The 18,513-nt window shown below is 51.4% G+C and overlaps 1 protein-coding gene and 1 long non-coding RNA gene across 2 annotated transcripts in view; one reads left to right on the top strand and one right to left on the bottom strand.

Annotated features, from left to right (window-relative positions):
• LRMDA (leucine rich melanocyte differentiation associated) overlaps window positions 1–13,580 on the bottom strand; it is a 1,013,179-nt gene extending 999,599 nt beyond the window's left edge. The window contains exons 1-2 of the mRNA XM_058671395.1: window positions 13,248–13,580; window positions 4,670–4,770 (exon numbers count right to left, since the gene is read on the bottom strand). Of these exons, the coding sequence (XP_058527378.1) occupies window positions 4,670–4,770; window positions 13,248–13,277 (131 nt within the window). The 5' untranslated portion in view covers window positions 13,278–13,580. The remainder of the gene's footprint in view (window positions 1–4,669; window positions 4,771–13,247) is intronic.
• Window positions 13,581–15,670: 2,090 nt separating this feature from the next.
• On the top strand, window positions 15,671–16,488 carry LOC131481652 (uncharacterized). Its single transcript, XR_009246477.1, has 3 exons — window positions 15,671–15,762; window positions 15,823–15,933; window positions 16,350–16,488. It is a non-coding gene; the product is annotated as an uncharacterized LOC131481652 (long non-coding RNA).
• Window positions 16,489–18,513: the final 2,025 nt, after the last annotated feature.

Raw genomic sequence — 18,513 nt, 5'->3', positions numbered from 1 at the left:
AGCAGGGAAAAAGCTTCAGGACATTATGGCAACATGAGATTTTTCTGGGTAAGATTACAGAGCAAACAAAACCAAAAACAGACAAATGGATTCCATTAAATTTCTGCACCACAGGGAAAACTACAGAGTAAAGAGACAACCAATGGAATGGCTAAAAATATTTATAGCTATAAAAGTTTACCACCCAAAATGCATAAGCACCTCACACATGTTAACAGCAAGAAAACAAATCACAAACTATCAGACAGGCAAAACGGAATGTGTTGTGGCACAAGTGGGTTAACCCACCACTCGGGAAACCCACATCCCATACCACAATGTCAGTTCAAGTCCCAGCTACTCCAGTTTTGACCCAGCTCCCTGCTAACGCACCTGGGAAGCACAAGTACCTGACTTCCTGCCATGCACATAGGAGATCTGGATGAAGATCCTGGCTTATAGCCTTAACCCAGCCCAGCCCGAGTTATTGTGGTCACCTAGAGAATGAACTGGCAGATGAAGGAGATCTCTGCTTCTCTTTGTGGGTGTCACTCTTCCTCTCAAACAATTCTCTTCTTTTTTTTTAAATGGATGCAGGACCTGAATAGAACTATACAAATATTCAACAGATATATAAAAACAATCAGCATCACTGATGATGAAGGAAATCAATTAAATATTCATGGACCCACTGCTTCACACCTGGTAAAATGGCGATCACCAACAAGACGAGGTAACAGGTGTCTGCAAGGATGCAGAGGAAAAGGACCCCAGTACATGGTTAATGCTAACGTAACCTGGTGCCACCATTATGGAAAACAGCATAGATGTTCCTCAAATGAATAAATAAATAAAAATAGGACCACTATGTGATCCAGCAGTCCCACTACTAATGATTTGCACAAAGAGAACAAAAGTAGCACACTAGAGAGACCTGCCCTTCTGTGTCCACAACAGCACAAACCACAACAGCCAAGACACGGAATCCACTCAGGTGCCCATGGGTGGATGAATGGATGAAGAACACAAGCGGGCCCAGCGCAGTCGCCCAGAGGCTAAATCCTTGCCTTGCATCCACCAGGTTCCCATATAGATCCCGGTTCATATTCCAGCTTCTCCATTTCCCATCCAGCTCCCTGCTTGTGGCCTGGGAAAGCAGTCAAGGATGGCCCAAAGCCTTGGGACCCTGCACCCTCATGGGAGACCCCAGAAGAAGCTCCTGGCTCCTGGCTTCAGATCAGCTCAGCTCTGGCTGTTGCAACCACTTTGGGACTAAACGAGTGGACAGAAGATCTTTCTGTTATCTCCTTCTCTCCTTAAATCTGCCTTTACAACAAAAAATAAATCTTTGAAAGAAAAAAAAGATATAATTACACATTGGAATACTACTCAACCTTTAAAAAGAGGAACATCAAGACAAGATGGATGAACATGGAAGGTTTTAGGCTAAGCAGGAAAAACCAACTACGGACAAATATTGCATTACTTCATCTGCAAATAGAATCTCAAAAATTGAAATCATAGATGCAGAGATGACAAGCATGGTTGCCAGCGTGTAAGACCAAGACAGAAATGTGGAGGGTATCGGTGCCAGGACCCAAAGACAGTCACGCAGCATAATGAAGTTACATAGCCGTATGGCACAACGTGTTGACTACTGCTCGTAATACACATTATGGCCTTGAAAAGTGCCGAGGCCAGATTTTAAATATTCTCAATGCATATGGCTAATCATTTCACTACATGTATATCAAAACATCATTTTATACACCACAAACAGATACAACTTCTTAAACTGTCAATTATATCGCAGTCAAGTTGAGGGGGAAAAACAATCTTCACATTAGTATGCACCCAGGACATCTCCAGAAAACTGTACAAAAACTAAGAGACAGAAGTGAGCAGGGCAGAGGGGACCCAAAGGGAGAAGGTATCCTCACTGTCTTCAAGTCCATTCCTTCACAGGGTATGCTGTGGGAACGTGTTAGTCATCAACAAACAGAATCCCCTGCCTACAAATCAACTGTGCCCTTAAACAAGCAGACGGCACTGATCTTACAACCTGGTAGACTAGTAACATTTTTATGGTGGGGAGGGGAGGGGAGGGATGTGACAAGAATGTTCTAGAAGGGAGATGGTTAACTTCCTGAAGTAACAAAGCCAAGAAACAGACCATGTTTTGGAAAGCATTACAGGAAAAACAGAACGTGACGTGGAGAGAAGAGGAGAGGAAAGGGTTGGGAGGGAGAGGCCCTTGCTCAGCAGAACTGACCTTAACAAGGAGAAGTCGATGTCCAGAGTGAGGCCAGGCAGGCTGCTGGGAGGAAGTGCCCCAGAAGACAGAGCAGAGACAGTGCAGGGCAGACAGACTGAGATTCACACTCCCTGAGATCTAGGGGGAATGGTGAGGGAGGAACCAGAGAGCAACCTCCAATAGAACAGGAGATGGAGACACATCATTCAGTTGGGATGCCACAATCTGTGAGGCTTCCCCAGCCCAGGGCCCTGCTACCCACCTACTTCTCAACATGATAAGTTTATGATCACCTCTTGTCGGCCCTTCTGCAATTTTGCTCCTCTCCTCCATTTTTTTCCTAAAAGGCATCAGCTAACCAACTACCATGTCTTAGAGCTCTGAGCCAGCACAAGGCCAAGACAGAGACGAGAGCCCGAGAAAGCTGGTGTCTTCCTGTGACACCCAAAACAAACAGCGCTGCCCCCCGCCCACCCTCACCGAGATAACTGAAGATGGCCAGCCACTGACCAGCCCCAAGGACACCCAGGTCAGCTCTGCTCCATGCAGGCAGGGGCTCCCCCCAGGGCACCACCCACCCTCACCCATGGCTCCTCTCTGCTGGACAGCAGGAGAATCCTGTCCACCGGCAGCACCTGCCATTTACCATTTCACAAAGCGTTCTCCTCCCAACAAGGTCAAACAATCATCCTAACGGGGCTTCCTCCACATTCACTTTCCAGGCCCTGTCATTTCTCCAAATGAATCACACATCCCCAAGAGCCAGGAGCTCCCCACTTTCCCCCCTTGTCCAGCCTCTTCTCTGCAAAGTCAGACAGGCCCCACCAACCTGGGACATGACAAGCAACGGTCTCCTCAGATCTCACAACGCATCACCTGCACCCCACCACACACACATACACAACACCCTCTTACCGCCTCACATGGCCCAGCTTCCCCCAAGCCACATCCGGGCTCCAGGCCACCAACCACAAGGTGACCCATCACACAGGAGGAAGTTCTAGCATGTGCTGGCAAAGGAGCCTGGTGCCCAATGTGTGGACCCACCTTAGGTACCACGCATGCCTAGCATAGAGGCCTAAAATGCCCCCTTCATCTCCCCAGGCCCAGCCTTTCCCGATGTGGCTTCCTCTCACAGTGTACCCACTCTGCGACTGCCCAACTTGTCCCTTTCTCCAGAAGCACCCCAGAGCCTCGGGCCCTGTCTTCCCTCCACTGCTGACTGAATGTGCCTCCCTCAGTGCTCAGCCTAGACCCAACCTCCCCTCCACGTGCCGCTGCCTTCACTCCCAAGTTGTTTGGGTTTTTTTTTCTCCCCAATTCTTTTTTTTTTCTGTTAAATTTTTATTTTGAATTTTTTTTATTTTATAGCACAATTTCATACAGATTGGGATTCCCCCAAAAAAACTCCCAACCCCAACAGATTTTCCCCATGTTGCTACAACAGTATAGTCCTTCATAAGGAGTCATAATTCCATCAGCCTTTTTTTTATCTGTGCCCCGACATTACTAGTGCAGACGATGTCAGACAGCCCAGCACCCCATTGTCTACACATTTCCATCGTTTCATTATCCCCAATTCTTAATTCCCCCAGGAGTCTCAGTTGTCTCCAATGGAACTCGGGTTCCTCCCACCCCATGTCGGTCAACACCACTCTGCCCATTGCGAACGGACACTTCGGGGAAAGCCCTGAATGGAACCAGTGCATCAGGAGGCAGAGCCACCACCCACACTGCACTCATCCAGGCACCTGCCACCACATCCCTCCAGAATCCCCAGAGCAGTCACAGTCCAGGCTCTGCTTTAGGAGCCTAAAACAAATGTAACATTTCCTACAACAAATGTAACTTCTGTGTTCCCCACTGGAAGAATATACAAAGTCACACTTGCCATTTGCCACAACTGCAGCAGTTGTTGGAGAATTTTCTTCCTGCCTTCCTTCCCCTCACCTAAAACACCACCTGGGAGAAATGATCACCACACATACTTAGAGCCAAAACTCAAAAAATGCAGAAAGAAGGAAAACACAGACATCTTACACACCCTAGCTGTGACGCACAAATTCCCTGGGAGACAGCGTTGGCTATGCCAAACAGCTGCACGCTCCCAAAAGGCTCCTGCTGGCTCCATCTCATCCCTTCCTCAAGAGCGTTCTGACTTGTCTGTGTAAGGACCAGGAGGAAGGAAAGGAACATCTGAGATACAAGGACGGCCCCTTGACAGGCACTCAAGGGGCGTGCACCCAAAGTCCACGCGCAACAGCCATGTGGGGTGTAGTCTCCGGATCTGCAGTGAGTATAAGAACGCCTTACACAGAGCTGGAAGGGGTGGCTTTATCTGCCAGCCCTCCATGGCAAGGGGAAGGGGCCGTGCAAGCAGGAGCAAAGCACGGCCCCTGCCCAGGGCCAGGCCTGCCTCTGGCGAAGCTCACATACCTCAGGAGGTTAAAGCTCAAATCAAGCCTCTTCGCAAAATGTCCGCAGTCCCGGCCAAGGTGCTCTGGGATTTCTTCACAGTCCTGGCCTATGTAGGACACCTGGAAAATTAAACAGAATAGAAACAATGGGGCAAGCGGAAATCTCCCAGCTGTTCACAGGCCTGTCATTGATCCGATGATTGCTTCCGCAACTTGAAACGCATGCTCCTCGCACGCCCAAAGGCCACATTTGCGACTGTTTTCCCGGTCAAATCAGCCTTGGGGGCTCTGGGGACTCTCCTCCCCCAACAGTGCCCCTTTCCTGGTTCCATTACTATGACGGAGACTAATCCTGGCACAATGGAAATTGGACTAAAATTGGTCACATTCAGGTGTCCCAAAGAAAGGCCTGCATCAGAGCATATTGATAACAATCTTTTTTTTAAAAAAAGATTTATTTATTTTATTACAAAGTCAGATATACAGAGAGGAGGAGAGACAGACAGGAAGATCTTCCGTCCGATGATTCACTCCCCAAGTGAGCCACAACGGCCGGTGCACGCCGATCCGATGCCGGGAACCTGGAACTTCTTCCAGGTCTCCCACGCGGGTGCAGGGTCCCAAAGCATTGGGCCATCCTCAACTGCTTTCCCAGGCCACAAGCAGGGAGCTGGATGGGAAGTGGAGCTGCCGGGATTAGAACCGGCGCCCATATGGGATCCCGGGGCCTTCAAGGCGAGGACTTTAGCCGCCAGGCCACGCCGCCGGGCCCTATTGATAACAAGCTTAACAATCAGCCCGCTCACTTGGGAAGGGCCTGGGGTCTCCCCACAGCTGCGCCTCTGACGCTCTCTTCCCCCTCCTCTCCTCTGCCACTGTCCCCCCACCACCCACTGCCCCCTGCCAATGCCCTGTGATGCACATTACCTCACAGAAGACACTGCATTACTCTCACCAGCCTTCAGGGAGGCTGGGACAGCCTGATCAGAACACTTCTTCAGGCTGCCAGGCCCCCCTCCCAGCACCCTACAGAACACCTCTCCACACGTCCTTATTTTTGTATTGTGCATTTGTTTACTTATGCGCTGAGATTGTGCCCGAATGAGAAAAAAAAAAAAAAACGAACAGAAATTCAGGCCCACAACTTTTGACCGTAAAGTGAGTGGGGCTGGCGGAGGGGTGGGAAGCTTTTCTCAACACTTGACTACTTGGCTTTTAGAATCCATTTTTCACAGCTAATTCCAATACCCAGCAGGCAAGTCTTTGGGTCAGTACACCTCAAGTACAGCACGTCCTATCCACATGAACAAACTCAGGCCCCCTGGCTGGCCACAGCCTTGATTGCTCCTGTCTCCCTACCAAGTCATTCTTTCATGCAAAGACACCCTGAGAGGAATGACAAGCTCCACCAAGGGTTCTGTTTCCTAATGGGAAACAAGAGTACAGTGGCCACACCACACCCTGAGATGCCAGGGTGAAGCCTCACAAGTCTCTATCCCCAACCATTTTCAGAACTATTAGAACTTCCACATAGTTCTGCCTCGCTCAAGCCACACTGCACCTGAGCAACCCCACCTCTGAGCCTATCTCCCATCCCCTCCCCAATGGAGACCAAATGCTGACAAGACAACATCCTGCACTCACTCGCTTTCTGCTCAAGCCCCTCAGTAACTTCATTCCAGGGGAAGAGAAAGCGAGGAGAAGGGACTGTAAAATAGGTGCTTCCAATAAAATGATTTTGATTCAGGAAGATACAAGCTAAAAAACTAAAGGGCTCTAAGTTCAATCTAGCAACCTCTCCCCTTTCTGCAATGGGCCTCATCTTTCTTCACAGCTCCTTGGATAATAAATCCAGCTCTGCCTCCGAGCAGAGATGGAAATCCTACACCAAGGACAGATTGGGGAATTTCAGGCTCCAATCAATCTGGGAACTTCAATTTCCCTCAGGATATCCACTCAGTCAGCAACTTCTGTAGTGCAAGTTCACGTTGACCCTCAGGCCCACGGTTCTCATGGGAACATCCATTTGGCGCACCCAGACCTGCAGCTGCACTCGGGTATGTCCCATCGTTCAAGAACTCTGCGACTGACAAGGAGCAGAGCAGCCGAGCTACAGAGCTCTTTGCTCTTTCCGCCACAGATCAACCAAGAACTAAGTCTTGGGGACCCAGTTTGTCTGGTGTTTTACAAGAGACCACTGAGACTTCTGAGCCCCGTTACACAGCATCCTGGTGACAGAGCCTGGACTAAGTCCCACACCAAGCATTAAGGGCTTCAGGCTTGGTGACCGTGGAATGCTAACACACCTGCAGATGTTCTTTTGCAACAAATATCACTGGTGCATCCATCATGTTTTGTCTTCAAAAGGAGCCCTTTCAGCTGAAAAGGGAGAAAGCCACTTCCTGATACCACATTGAAAGTCCAGCAAAGGTATTGGAAACAGGGGGGTTCTTCGTCCCTTTTTCTTCTGCGTGATTCCCCTTGAGAGCAAACAGCAGCACCGTGGAATGCTGTACCCAAGGGAGTTCTCAGAACTACCGCAGGCCGGCAAGACTCTCATTGGCTTGTTTCATTACACTCTTAGCAACAAAACCTTGCAGAAAAACAAAAATACAGTGCACAGAGATGAAGGGCAAGGCTCCAAAATTGACTAAGCAAAGTAACCTGGAACCCTGGGGGGTAAGCTTCCTGAGACATTAGTTAGGTTCACAGGGCTGGAAGAGGCTGCAAGTCAGAAGCCTCTGCCTGCCTCTGCACTCACCACTCATTCTGGGGGCAGGCATTTGCTGCAGCACCTGGAACACCCACAGCCCATGCTGAGCACCTGCTGTTCGGGACCTGGATCTGCTTCTGGTTCCAGCATCCTGCTAATGCACACCCGCAAGGCAACAGGTGATGCTCAAGAAACTGGATCCTTGGGCCCGGCAGCATGGCCTAATGGCTAAAGTCCTCACCTTGAACGCCCCAGGATCCCATATGGGCACCGGTTTTAATCCCAGCAGCTCCACTTCCCATCCAGCTCCCTGCTTGTGGCCTGGGAAAGCAGTTGAGGACGGCCCAATGCATTGGGACCCTGCACCCGTGTGGGAGACCCGGAAGAAGTTCCTGGTTCCCGACTTCGGATTGGCACAGCACCAGCCGTTGCAGCTCAGTTGGGGAGTGAATCACCGGATGGAAGATCTTCCCCTCTGTCTCTCCTCCTCTCTGTATATCTGCCTTTCCAATAAAAATGAATAAATCTTAAAAAAAAGAAAGAAAGAAAGAAAGAAAGAAAGAAAGAAAGAAAGAAAGAAAGAAAGAAAGAAAGAAAGAAAGAAACTGGATCCTTGCTATTCACATGGGAGGTCTCCAGGTTGAGTTCTAGGTTCCTGGCTTCTACCTGGCCAAATTCTGGCTGGGTAGGCATTTGGGGACTGAATCACCAAATGAAAGATGAATTCTGTCTCTCTGACTTTTCACCTATGTTTGTCTTTCAAATACACACATACATACATATATATACTATATATAATTAAATATATTATATATATATAATTTTAATATAAGTGCTTCTGATAGACTTTACCTTTTCGGAAACCAGAAAGCTTGTATACAACACAGGAACAGTTAATGTAAGTCATAAGGCCAAAAGAACCAAACCAAGAATAATGTGCTTCTTTGGCTAACAGAAGGGATTAACATATCTTACAAAGAACAGAAGGGTACATCCAGAACTAGCAGTCACATTACATTTACTCAATCATCGATTTATGATGAAATGATGGACAACGTTTCCAACATTGCCACAAGACCTCCACCCTATGTGGCTAACAGGAAGGCACATGATTAGGCAAGTGACAATACATCAAGTTAGAGACCCCAACAAAGAGAAGCAACAGAGAAGGAAGTAAGAATGTCGTTGTGGGATGGAAGATCCAGAAAGGAACCACGCTGCGCACAACCCTCGCTTTCTCTTTGTAGTTGCAACCATGTGGCTCCCAGAGCATTTCTGGACATGACAGTTTTGCTAAGTCTCAGGCTAAAGGTACATGATAACAATTCTTGACATTATCTCGGCATATAAACAGCCCTGGACACAACTCCGTGTCCCTGAGCTGGGCTACACTGCATGAGTCACAAGTTCCTGGAGTCTGGTTCCTCTTCTGTAAACTAACCCAACATTAACTGCCGCCAGAGCTGGGAAGAACAGTGCGAAAACTAAGGTTTATTAAGTGCCTACCACATGCTTGCTATCTAGGCAATCCTTCTGAAATAAGCCCGTGAGTCATACAGTACCTGCACTTTACTTATGGGAATAGGATGATGGATGAAAAGCACACAGCACTGTCCTTGACACCAAGCAGTCTCCTGGCAAAACAGTTGCTCGATCAGACAACCCCCATGAAAGAGATCTATCAATCTGACCTTTTTTTTTTTTTTCGCATTTCATCTGAAAGGTGGAGATAGAGATATTCCGTTCACTGACTGACTTTTCAAATGCACACAGCAGCAGGAGCTGAGCCAGGCTGAAACCAGGAGCCCGGTTTCAGAACTCCACCCCTGTCTCCCACCTGGGTGGCAGAAAGCACATGCTTGAGGCATCATCTGTCTCCCAGGGTGCTTGTTAGCAGCAGCAGGAGCCAGGACTCAGACCAGGCCCTCCACAATGGACATATCTAAACTGCTATGCCCAAGGCCCACATGCACGTTTCTTGCATTTGCATCTACAACTGAGCCAGTGCCATTACCTTAACGACCAGGAGCTAGTGGAGTAAGGAGAGAGGGGTCTGAACGCTGAAGAAATGACACCTTTTTCAAGGTGCAGAGAAACAGTGAAGACATGTGAAATGCAAAGACTTTTTCAAAGAGTCATGAGGGGAAGCCTGCGCCATCCTCAAGGGTGTGGGAGCTCCTGCAACCCAGCTCTGCAGCCCTCAGCCTCCAGGGGCCTTCAGAGCAGCCACGACGGTGATTCAGCAAACCAACATCTCATTAAACGGCTGATATGCACCGTATCTGTTTTCACCTTAGCATTTAACGCTCTCTAGGGGCCAGTGCAGTGGCATGGCATGCTAATCGTCTGCGAGTGCCAGAATCTCACCTAGGCAGCAGTTTGTGTCCTGGTTGCCTCACTTTTGATCCAGCTCTCTGCTTATGATCTGGGAAAGCAGCAGAGGATGGTTCAACTCCTTGGGCCCCTGCACCCAGGTGGGAAAAGAGGAAGAAGTCCCCAGTGGCTGTTGGGACTACCTGGGGAGTGAAGCAGCAGATGGAAGCTCTTTCTCTCCTTCTCTGTCTGTAAAATCCGCCTTTAAAGATAAATAAATCTTAAAAAAACACCCCCTGGGGCCTGGTGTGGTAGCCTAGCCGCTAAAATCCTCGCTTTGAACGTGCTGGGATCCCATATGGGAGCCGGTTCTAATCCCGGCAGCTCCACTTCCCATCCAGCTCCCTGCTTGTGGCCTGGGAAAGCAGTCAAGGACTGCCCAAAGCCTTGGAACCCTGCACTCACGTGGGAGACCTGGAGGAAGTTCCTGGCTCCTGGCTTTGGATCGGCTCAGCTCCGACTGCTGCAGTCACCTGGGGAGTGAATCAGTGGACAGAAGAGATCTTTCTCTGTCTCTTCTCTCTGTATATCTAACTTTGCCATAAAAATAAATAAATCTTAAAAAAAACACTCCTTTATTTGAAATGTATGGGTCTCTATATATGAAAAAGTTACATGGGTTATATTAGATCATTTTGGTAGATCATAATAAAAACCATCAACACTATTGGCTCACAAGAACTACGAGACTCACAAAAACATCTCTGAGAAAGTGAAATTAAACCATAGGTTTACTGCAATGCAAATGAAATCTGGGGTCCGGCACAGTGGCCTAGCGGCTAAAGTCCTCGCCTTGAAAGCCCCGGGATCCCATATGGGCGCCGGTTCTAATCCCGGCAGCTCCACTTCCCATCCAGCTCCCTGCTTGTGGCCTGGGAAAGCAGTCGAGGGCGGCCCAATGCTTTGGGACCCTGCACCCACGTGGGAGACCTGGAAGAGGTTCCTGGTTCCCGGCATCGGATCGGCGCGCACCGGCCCGTTGCGGCTCACTTGGGGAGTGAAACATTGGATGGAAGATCTTCCTCTCTGTCTCTCCTCCTCTCTGTATATTTGGCTTTCCAATAATAATAAAATCTTTAAAAAAAAATGAAATCTGAAGTCCATGTATGGACCTTTTTTTTTTAAAGATTTATGAATTTGAAAGAGTTACAGAGAAAACAAAGAGCTAGAGAGCTTCAATCCACTGGTTCACTCCTCAGATTGCCCAGTGGGCTGTCCTGGGCCAGGCTCACATCAGGAGTTTGACCCCAGGTCTCCCACATGGGTGGTAGGGGCCCAATTCCTTGGCCCAGCTGCTGCTTTTCCCAGGCTGCTGGCAGGAAGCGGAGCAGTAGCCAGAACACAAACCAGCCCTCATGAAAGCAGCCTTGCAGGCGGCGGCTTTACTGACTAGGTCATAACGCCAAGCCCCAGCCATAGCTCATGATACATTTCCACGAAGCACGGCCCTCCGCATACATGTATTTTTTTTTTCACCAGGGATTAGTGTTGTGGAGCAGCGGATTAAACTAACACTTACACAACCAGCATCCTACAGAAGCACTGGTTGGATTCCCAAGTGCTCTACTTGTGATCCAGTTCCCTGCTGTGGGACCTAACAAAGCAGCAGAGTAAGGCCCGATGTCTGGGCCCTGACACCCACATGGGACATCTGGAAGGAGGCCCTGGCTCCTGGTTGCAGCCTGGCCCAGCCCCAGATGCTATAGCCATTCAGGGAGTGAACCAGCAGATGAGATACAGCTTTCTCCTTCACCCTCCATAACTTTCCAATAAATAAAATAATGCTTTTTAAAAAATTGCCGGGCCCAGTGCAATAGCCTAGTGGCTAAAAGTCCTTACCTTGCACGTGCCAGGATCCCATATAAGCACCTATTCTAATCCCAGCAGCCCCGCTTCCCATCCAGCTCCCTGCTTGTGGCCTGGGAAAGCAGTGGAGGACAGCCCAAGCCTTGGGACCCTGCACTCACGTGGGAGACCCAGAAGAAGCTCCTGGCTTTGGATCGGCTCAGCTGCAGCCACTGCAACCATTTGAGGAGTGAAACAGTGGATGGAAGATCTTTCATGCCCAGTTTAGGAAATGGGGCAGCTTCTCAGCTCCTGCCCAGGCAGCATCATGTTCTTAATACCATCTCCAAGGTATCACAGTGCCCCACCAACCAGTACTCTTGGGCTGTGTGGAGTAGAAACTCAAGTGGTGGTGAGGGAGAATCCACCTTCTTTAAGCAAAGAAAAAGCAGAGCCCCCCCCCCAGCCCCTCCCACTAGCCAGCTGCATGAACTCCCAGAGGCCCCTTCCCGCAGCCTTATAAGCTAGCATCTTGGTTAACTTCCCTGCCCACTGGCATGTTCCTGACCTGCCTGCTTCTTCAGCTTTCCCCACAGGCTCCCAGTTCACAGACACAGCCAGCACTTCAGGGAACCAAACCAAAGGAGGCTCCAAAGACAGTGCAAGAGTGGATTTCCAACAACACCGGCCGCGGTGACTGATGAGTGGTGGGCACCCAGGAACCACACGCAGCTGAAGAAATGACAGGAGTGTCCGGGGAAAGCCAAAAAAAGAGAGACCAGGCCAGGCTGACAGGGTGCACATTCAGCTCTCAGAGTTGCCAACACCCTTACAACTCTAAAGGGCAATCATTCCCTTTAGCCCACAGTAATCTCAAAAGCCAATTGTGCCTCACACCACGTGCCTCAGGCAATCCCAGGGACAGCTTCGAAGATTCCCAGCTATTCCTCTGGGGTCAGCAGGAGGGACAGGCTGGCTGAACTGGACAGCCAGCACTAGAGGAGGGCAAAGACAGACACCTGGTCGCAGCCTGGCTGAATAGCTCCCTTCCAGCAACAACTAAAATCATCTGCGACTGAACACTACGGGGCAGAACACACGTGCAGGTCATTCCGGGCTGAAATTGGAGTGTTGCCATGAGCCACAGACTGGAGAAAGAAACCCGCGCAGGACTTCAGCCTTCCACCAGCCTTGGGCGAGGCTCAACCACACATACACTCCCACCTGGAGCTGCCCTGGGCATGGGCTCCTCGCCTCCATCTGAAGAAAAATAAATGCATATAGGTGAATTCTCTAGTTGGTTTCTTATTTACTACTGCATTGGCACAAGCATACTGCTGTTTATTAAAACGTTTCCTTTGACCAACAGTTCCTAAAATTAAGAATATAGAAAGGAGCTAAAATACTGTCACCCTCCCGGCAAATGTCTGTGGGTCATCAGCACTGCGCCCAGTGGAGAAGTGGGCCTGGCTGGATGTGCTTGCTCATTGAGAAGTCAGAAGCACGCGAGATGGAGCGCTGGAGGAACCTGGGAGACACAGACAAGGGGTCCTCGCCAAGCTAGAGTGGCCCCGGGCACCTGGCAGTACCTGCGCCCACGGCCCCTGAGTTGGAGACAAGGCACTGTGTAAACTTTGAGGAGATCCTCGCCGGAGCAGGGTGAGGGGAGTCCCTCCCCGCGCGCACTGTGTCCGGGGCGCGGGCGGGGGTGCCCGGACCGACTTACTTGAGTTCCACTGACCACGAGCCCGGCCATGGTAGCCAGGACGCGGCGGGCGGGCGGGCAGGCGTGCAGCACGGCAGGCGGGGCGGGCGGCGAGGCGCGCGGGCCGGGTTCGCAGTTCCGCACTGGGCAGCAGTCAGCTGACCCGGCGGAAGCCCGAGGCGCTGCCGGGCGCTCGGACCGCGGCGGTGCTATTGGCGGCCGCGCGCCTCGCCTCGCTCGGGCCCCCCGTGCAGGTGAGCCGGGGCCGCTTCACGTGCGCCGCGCCAGGTAGCCCGCCGCGCGCCGGGCTCCACGCTCCCCGACGGCGTGACGCCGCTCCTCGCCTGCCCTCTCTGCTGCCCCTGCGCCCCTGGTCGGGAATTTGGGGGGAACGTCCTCTAAAAGTCCAGGCTCAGAACTTTTTTTTTTTACTGCGTTAGGGCTGGGAGTGAGTGGGGGGACTCTTGCTAGGGACTCACCCTGGGCGCCCATTGGCCCAGGCGTTTGGAGAGCTGCCGGGTTTTCCTCAGTTTCACAACTGAGGGTTACATAACTGCCCCCCCCCCGCCCGGGCGGCAGGGAGGAGGGGCCGGGCCGGGGACCTCTGAAATTGGAAGGACTCACGTTGCGGTGGGGTGTCCGTGTGTGGGACCGGAACTGGTGGGGACCGCGAGGTGGGCGGGGGGAGGGTTTCCCTGTAAGTAAAGTACTTGGTTGGCCAATTCCAATCCTCACCCTCTCCGTGACCCCGGTGGGCGGGGGAGGAGAATTCAAGGAAACCCCACGTGGCAGAAGGTTCTCCATCTCTTCAGGGGGAGGTTCTGAGTCATCAGTGGGGTGGGTCAGTCGCACCACACACACACCCACACTCACACACTCTCCATTCCCCAGCAAGGGCACAGGGGTGGCCATGGTGGACAGGTAACCTTCTCTGCTCATGCCTGGTCTTACCTGGAAAAATCCAGATTCCCTCTCTATCTGTTCTGCAGCCTGCACCCAAAGCTACCGCCAAACGCGGCTTGGTTGGCATCCCGGCAGCTCTGAGGCAGCCCAGTGGTAACTGGTGGAGGGGCATGAAGGTGACATACCTTTCCTTCACCCACCACAAGGGTCACAGGCCAAGTTCTGCCAACACAGAAGTCACGCTAACAGGAGAAAAGCCTTAACTGCTTACTTAAGCAGAGCTTTAGCTCAACCCGAGGGCGTGGAGAAACGAAGGCCCAAGGCCCCACACGAACAGCTCTTACAGAGGCTGCGTGAAGAGTGGACAGCTGTGCAGAACACCAGTGAGACAAAGCGGCTAACAGCCCCGGGGGAGGGGGCTGTCCAGATTCCTCCCACTTTCTGTGCAGCACTCCTGGCTTGGGGGGCTGAAATGGCAACCTTCCAAAACTGAGGCCTTGGCCCTCCCATGAGACAAGGTGTGTGGGAGACCCTTTGTGTGGCCAGCCTGTTTAGAAAGATGGGGGAAGGATCCAGTAATGGTCCTGGGGGGATGCCTTGCTGGGCCCGAGCAGGGGTGGTCTGGTTTCTGTGACTCACTTCCCAGGGTAGGGCAGGGGTGGGAGACAGGAGGGCAGGAGAAGCTCAGAGATTTTGCTCCAGAGGCTGCTTCTGAGGCCTTCTGGTCTCCTTTTGTTCAAAGTACTCAGCACCCAGGCCGGCATCCCACATCGGAGCTCCACTTCCCACTCAGCTCCCTGCTCATGCACCCGCGGAAGCAGCAGCAGTGTGCCTCAGAGGACTCTCATTCTTTCAAAGACATCTTATGAAAATAAATAAATAAAAAATACTCACACATGAGAACTCTGTACTTTGACGGTAATATTTATTTTCTGAGCCTCAACTGGCCTCTTCACCCAACTCCCTTCATACCAACAGGCATAGGCACCATTCAAAGAGTGAAGGGAACACTGAGTTACAGTGGGCCAGGCTCCCCTGCCCCCTCATGGCAGCCCCCACCTCTGTAGTGAGGCCCAGTCCCAGGGCTTCACTGGGCCTTGTCCTCTATCTCTGGATGGTACTCCGGAACGCTGGGTTGTGCGACTGGTGCCGCTCACTGGGATCGCAGGTCGCAGGTCGGGCCTGCCTGCCCCACCTCTGCTGGAAGCCGAGGACACAGCCAGATGGAGCTGTAAGAATGCAGACTTGACTGTGTTTACTTTGAGGGGATCCAGGAAATGCCAGGACAAAAGGGCCTGCAAAGCAGAAAAGACAGCTTAGCCTCCAGAGATAAGGGGATCAAAGGGGGCCTGCTGAGGCCTGTGGCCACCAGGGCCTAGCACTCCTGCCTGAACAGGAGGAGGCAGGCTAGGCCCTGATGCTTGGGACACTCTGCCCCGCCCCACTTGGGCCTTCCTACTGCGGGCTGGAAACTGGGGAGCTCAAAGGTGGGGTGTGCCCACCCTGATCCCATGCTTGGTTACACCACGCAGAGGTGAGGCTCCTTCCCAGCTGCCTCTCCCACATCCCCCATCTTCTGCGGGGCTTTCTCAGTCTTCGGTCTCTTACTTCATGAGCGCTCCAGGAAGGGCAGGTGCCTGTCAGGAATAATCCTGTGGGGCCCTTACAAAATTCAGAACCTGCAGGGACTGAGGTGGGTTCCCTGTTTGAAATGTAAGCTGACGACCTGAGGGAGCTCTGGAAAGCTCTTGAAGCAGACTGACAACTGCAGTAACAAAACGGTGAAGAGCTGATGAGTCTCGGAGTTTCAGCAGGTCTGGTCAGCTTCAGTCCCCAATCAAGGAGTGTGCAAGCTGCGGCACATGATCGGGTCCTGGGTCTCTGGTTATCAGACCATGCTCCCCCTTGCTGGAGTAGCTTTCTGCAGCTCTCCCGATCTCTCCTTTAAGGACACTAATCCCTCCAGGGAGGACCCAGCCTCTCACGACCTAATCACCCACCAAACCTAAAGGCACTGAGGGGTCTTCCTGACCTCCCACCTCCTAACCTGCAACACCTGTGGGGACTCGGGCTAGTCCTACATATGATGGGGGAAAGGACACAGTCCAGCCAAGTGGCAGTCTTACACTTCTCCTATTCCCCCACCTGTGGACTTGAGAACAAAGAGGAGGAGGGGCAGAAAGAGAGGAGGAGTGGCCAGGAAGGGACAGGGGAGGGGAGGGAGAAGGGAAAAAGAAAGTGTCCCTTGACAGCAGGGAGGGGCACCTTTTGTGCTCACTGGTCACCTTCTAGAACAGAAGGAGAAACTATATCGAAAGAATGAGAGTAAAGTTCTTCAGGCAAGGCCATGGTGGGCCTGCCATGGGGAGGGAAGAGAGCAGAGGCTGACTGACGTGGACAGATGGCTCCTGTGGGATACAAGGAAGGACAGAAGACACAGCTCTTCGGGGCTGGTACCTTACATATATGTATACATATACATTTATTTATTTGAAAGGCAGAGAGGGAGAGATCTTCCATTCCCGAGGGGTTGGGCCAGGCCAAAGCCAGGAGTCTGTAGCCTTTTTGGGGTCTCCCACCCGGGTGCAAGGGCCCAGGCACTTGAGTTATCCTCTGCTATTTTCCCAGGCTGCTAGCAGGGAGTGGAATCAGAAGACGAGCAGCCTGGACTTGACCTGTATGCATGCAGGCAACCCACTGGATCACAACACCCGTCCCTGGGTTGCTTCTTGAACAAGCTCTTTCTGCCCTGCCTGGGGGCCTTGAGGCACCGGGGTGGTTCACAGACTCCTTGCAGTTCTTCCTCTACTGTCTTTCTCTGCCCCAGCTCTGCCAAGAAAGGGGCAGGCCCTTATGCAGGGCATTTGGCCTCTCTGTGATTGATCCATACCCTCATAACCTCAGAGTTTCCTCAGACAACTGCCATGCTATGTGGCAAGCAAGGAAACAGCTGTGACACTGTGTCCTGAATACCGAGGGTGGGCATCTGGCCCTGTGTGTACAGGTGCACCTGTCTGGACCACAGAAGAGGAAGTTCAGATCACACCTGGGCTCGCAGCATTCTGGACCTCTCTCTGCATTCTGGAGTTGCCTGCAGAGCACAGAATGGGAGAAGGCTCAGGCCCAAGCAGTGAGCCCTTCCCTACTGCCCTTGGTGAGCAGAGCAATATTTCATTGTTTCTGTCATGGTGGTTGTTTTTTCCTTGGCCGAAGAGGCCCTTTCCCTTAGGATCCTTCCTCCATCACATTCCTGGGGACACAAAGGAAGATCCTGTTTATTTCCAATCAGGGAGTTGATTCTGGGGTCGGCCAGAACTGGCCAAACAGGAAGTGATTCCTTAAATCTTCTAGCTCGGCACACTGAGAGCTACAGGCAAGAGCTCTAAATACAAGTTTTGTCCTGAGCTTAGGTTCTCTGCAGTCTGGCCTCATTTCTCTCAGGCCCAGTCCCTGGGCAGGGAAGGAACGTGGCTGTAATTAATCATGCCCCAGCCACCAGGTCACACTCACCCCATTCAGATTTCAAAGTGAAAAAAAAAAAAAAAAAAGGCTGGATGTCTGCATATGAAATCCTCTTTGTTGTTGAAACAACCTCTTTTCAACCTGAAAGAGGGAGCTGAGCTGAGAGAGCAGGAGCGAAAGGCAGGGATCCTGGGTGGGCCAGAATGAAGCTTCAGCAACATATGTTGCAAAACCTCCAGTCTGCTGTGAGCATTCATTCCACACGCAGCTGTCCTTGTTGTTGTTTCTTGTAAAGCAAGCCACTGCAGGGATCGGGAGGCAGTAGATTGGGAGAAGGTGGGAAAGTGGCATCACCTCCTTTCACTGCTTCTTCTGTGATGTGTGCAACCTGCATGTATTATTTTGTAATTAAGAAAAATAATAACAAAGGACATTAGCAGAACAGGGACAGTTCCGAAGAATTTGCTACTCTAACATCTCTCTGATATTCTCATAGCACTGAAATGAACAAATCTTGACAGCAGCGCTGAGATGATAAATCTGATTTCTCAATTTCTCTGGAATTTACCCAGTACTCCCAGTCCATGGCTGAGCGCAGGAGCAAGTCAGGACTTGGAGGAGGAGGGAATCCTGTTGGACTTTCCAGAGGGAAAGACAGTGATGGACACAAAATACTGCCCCCTGCCCCAAGCCTTATGTTCCCAGAGAAGGAGTCTTTCTAGAACCCCAGCTTGACGTGCAGAGAATGGGCCTGGCACCTGGACGCTGAGGAAGAGCCCCTCACCCTTAACTAAAACACATGGCACCAGGCAGCGCCATCAGCAAGGTGGTGCCCCAAGCACCTGTTTGTTTTTCAATTGGGAATTGTTGTCAAGCAAAGCTCAGTGCTTTGTAAAGAACTCATCTAGTCCAGCTGTAGACT

Source organism: Ochotona princeps, chromosome 13 (assembly GCF_030435755.1).
Source record: "Ochotona princeps isolate mOchPri1 chromosome 13, mOchPri1.hap1, whole genome shotgun sequence".
Classification (NCBI taxonomy): domain Eukaryota; kingdom Metazoa; phylum Chordata; class Mammalia; order Lagomorpha; family Ochotonidae; genus Ochotona; species Ochotona princeps.
This window is presented reverse-complemented; position numbering and strand designations above follow the sequence as displayed.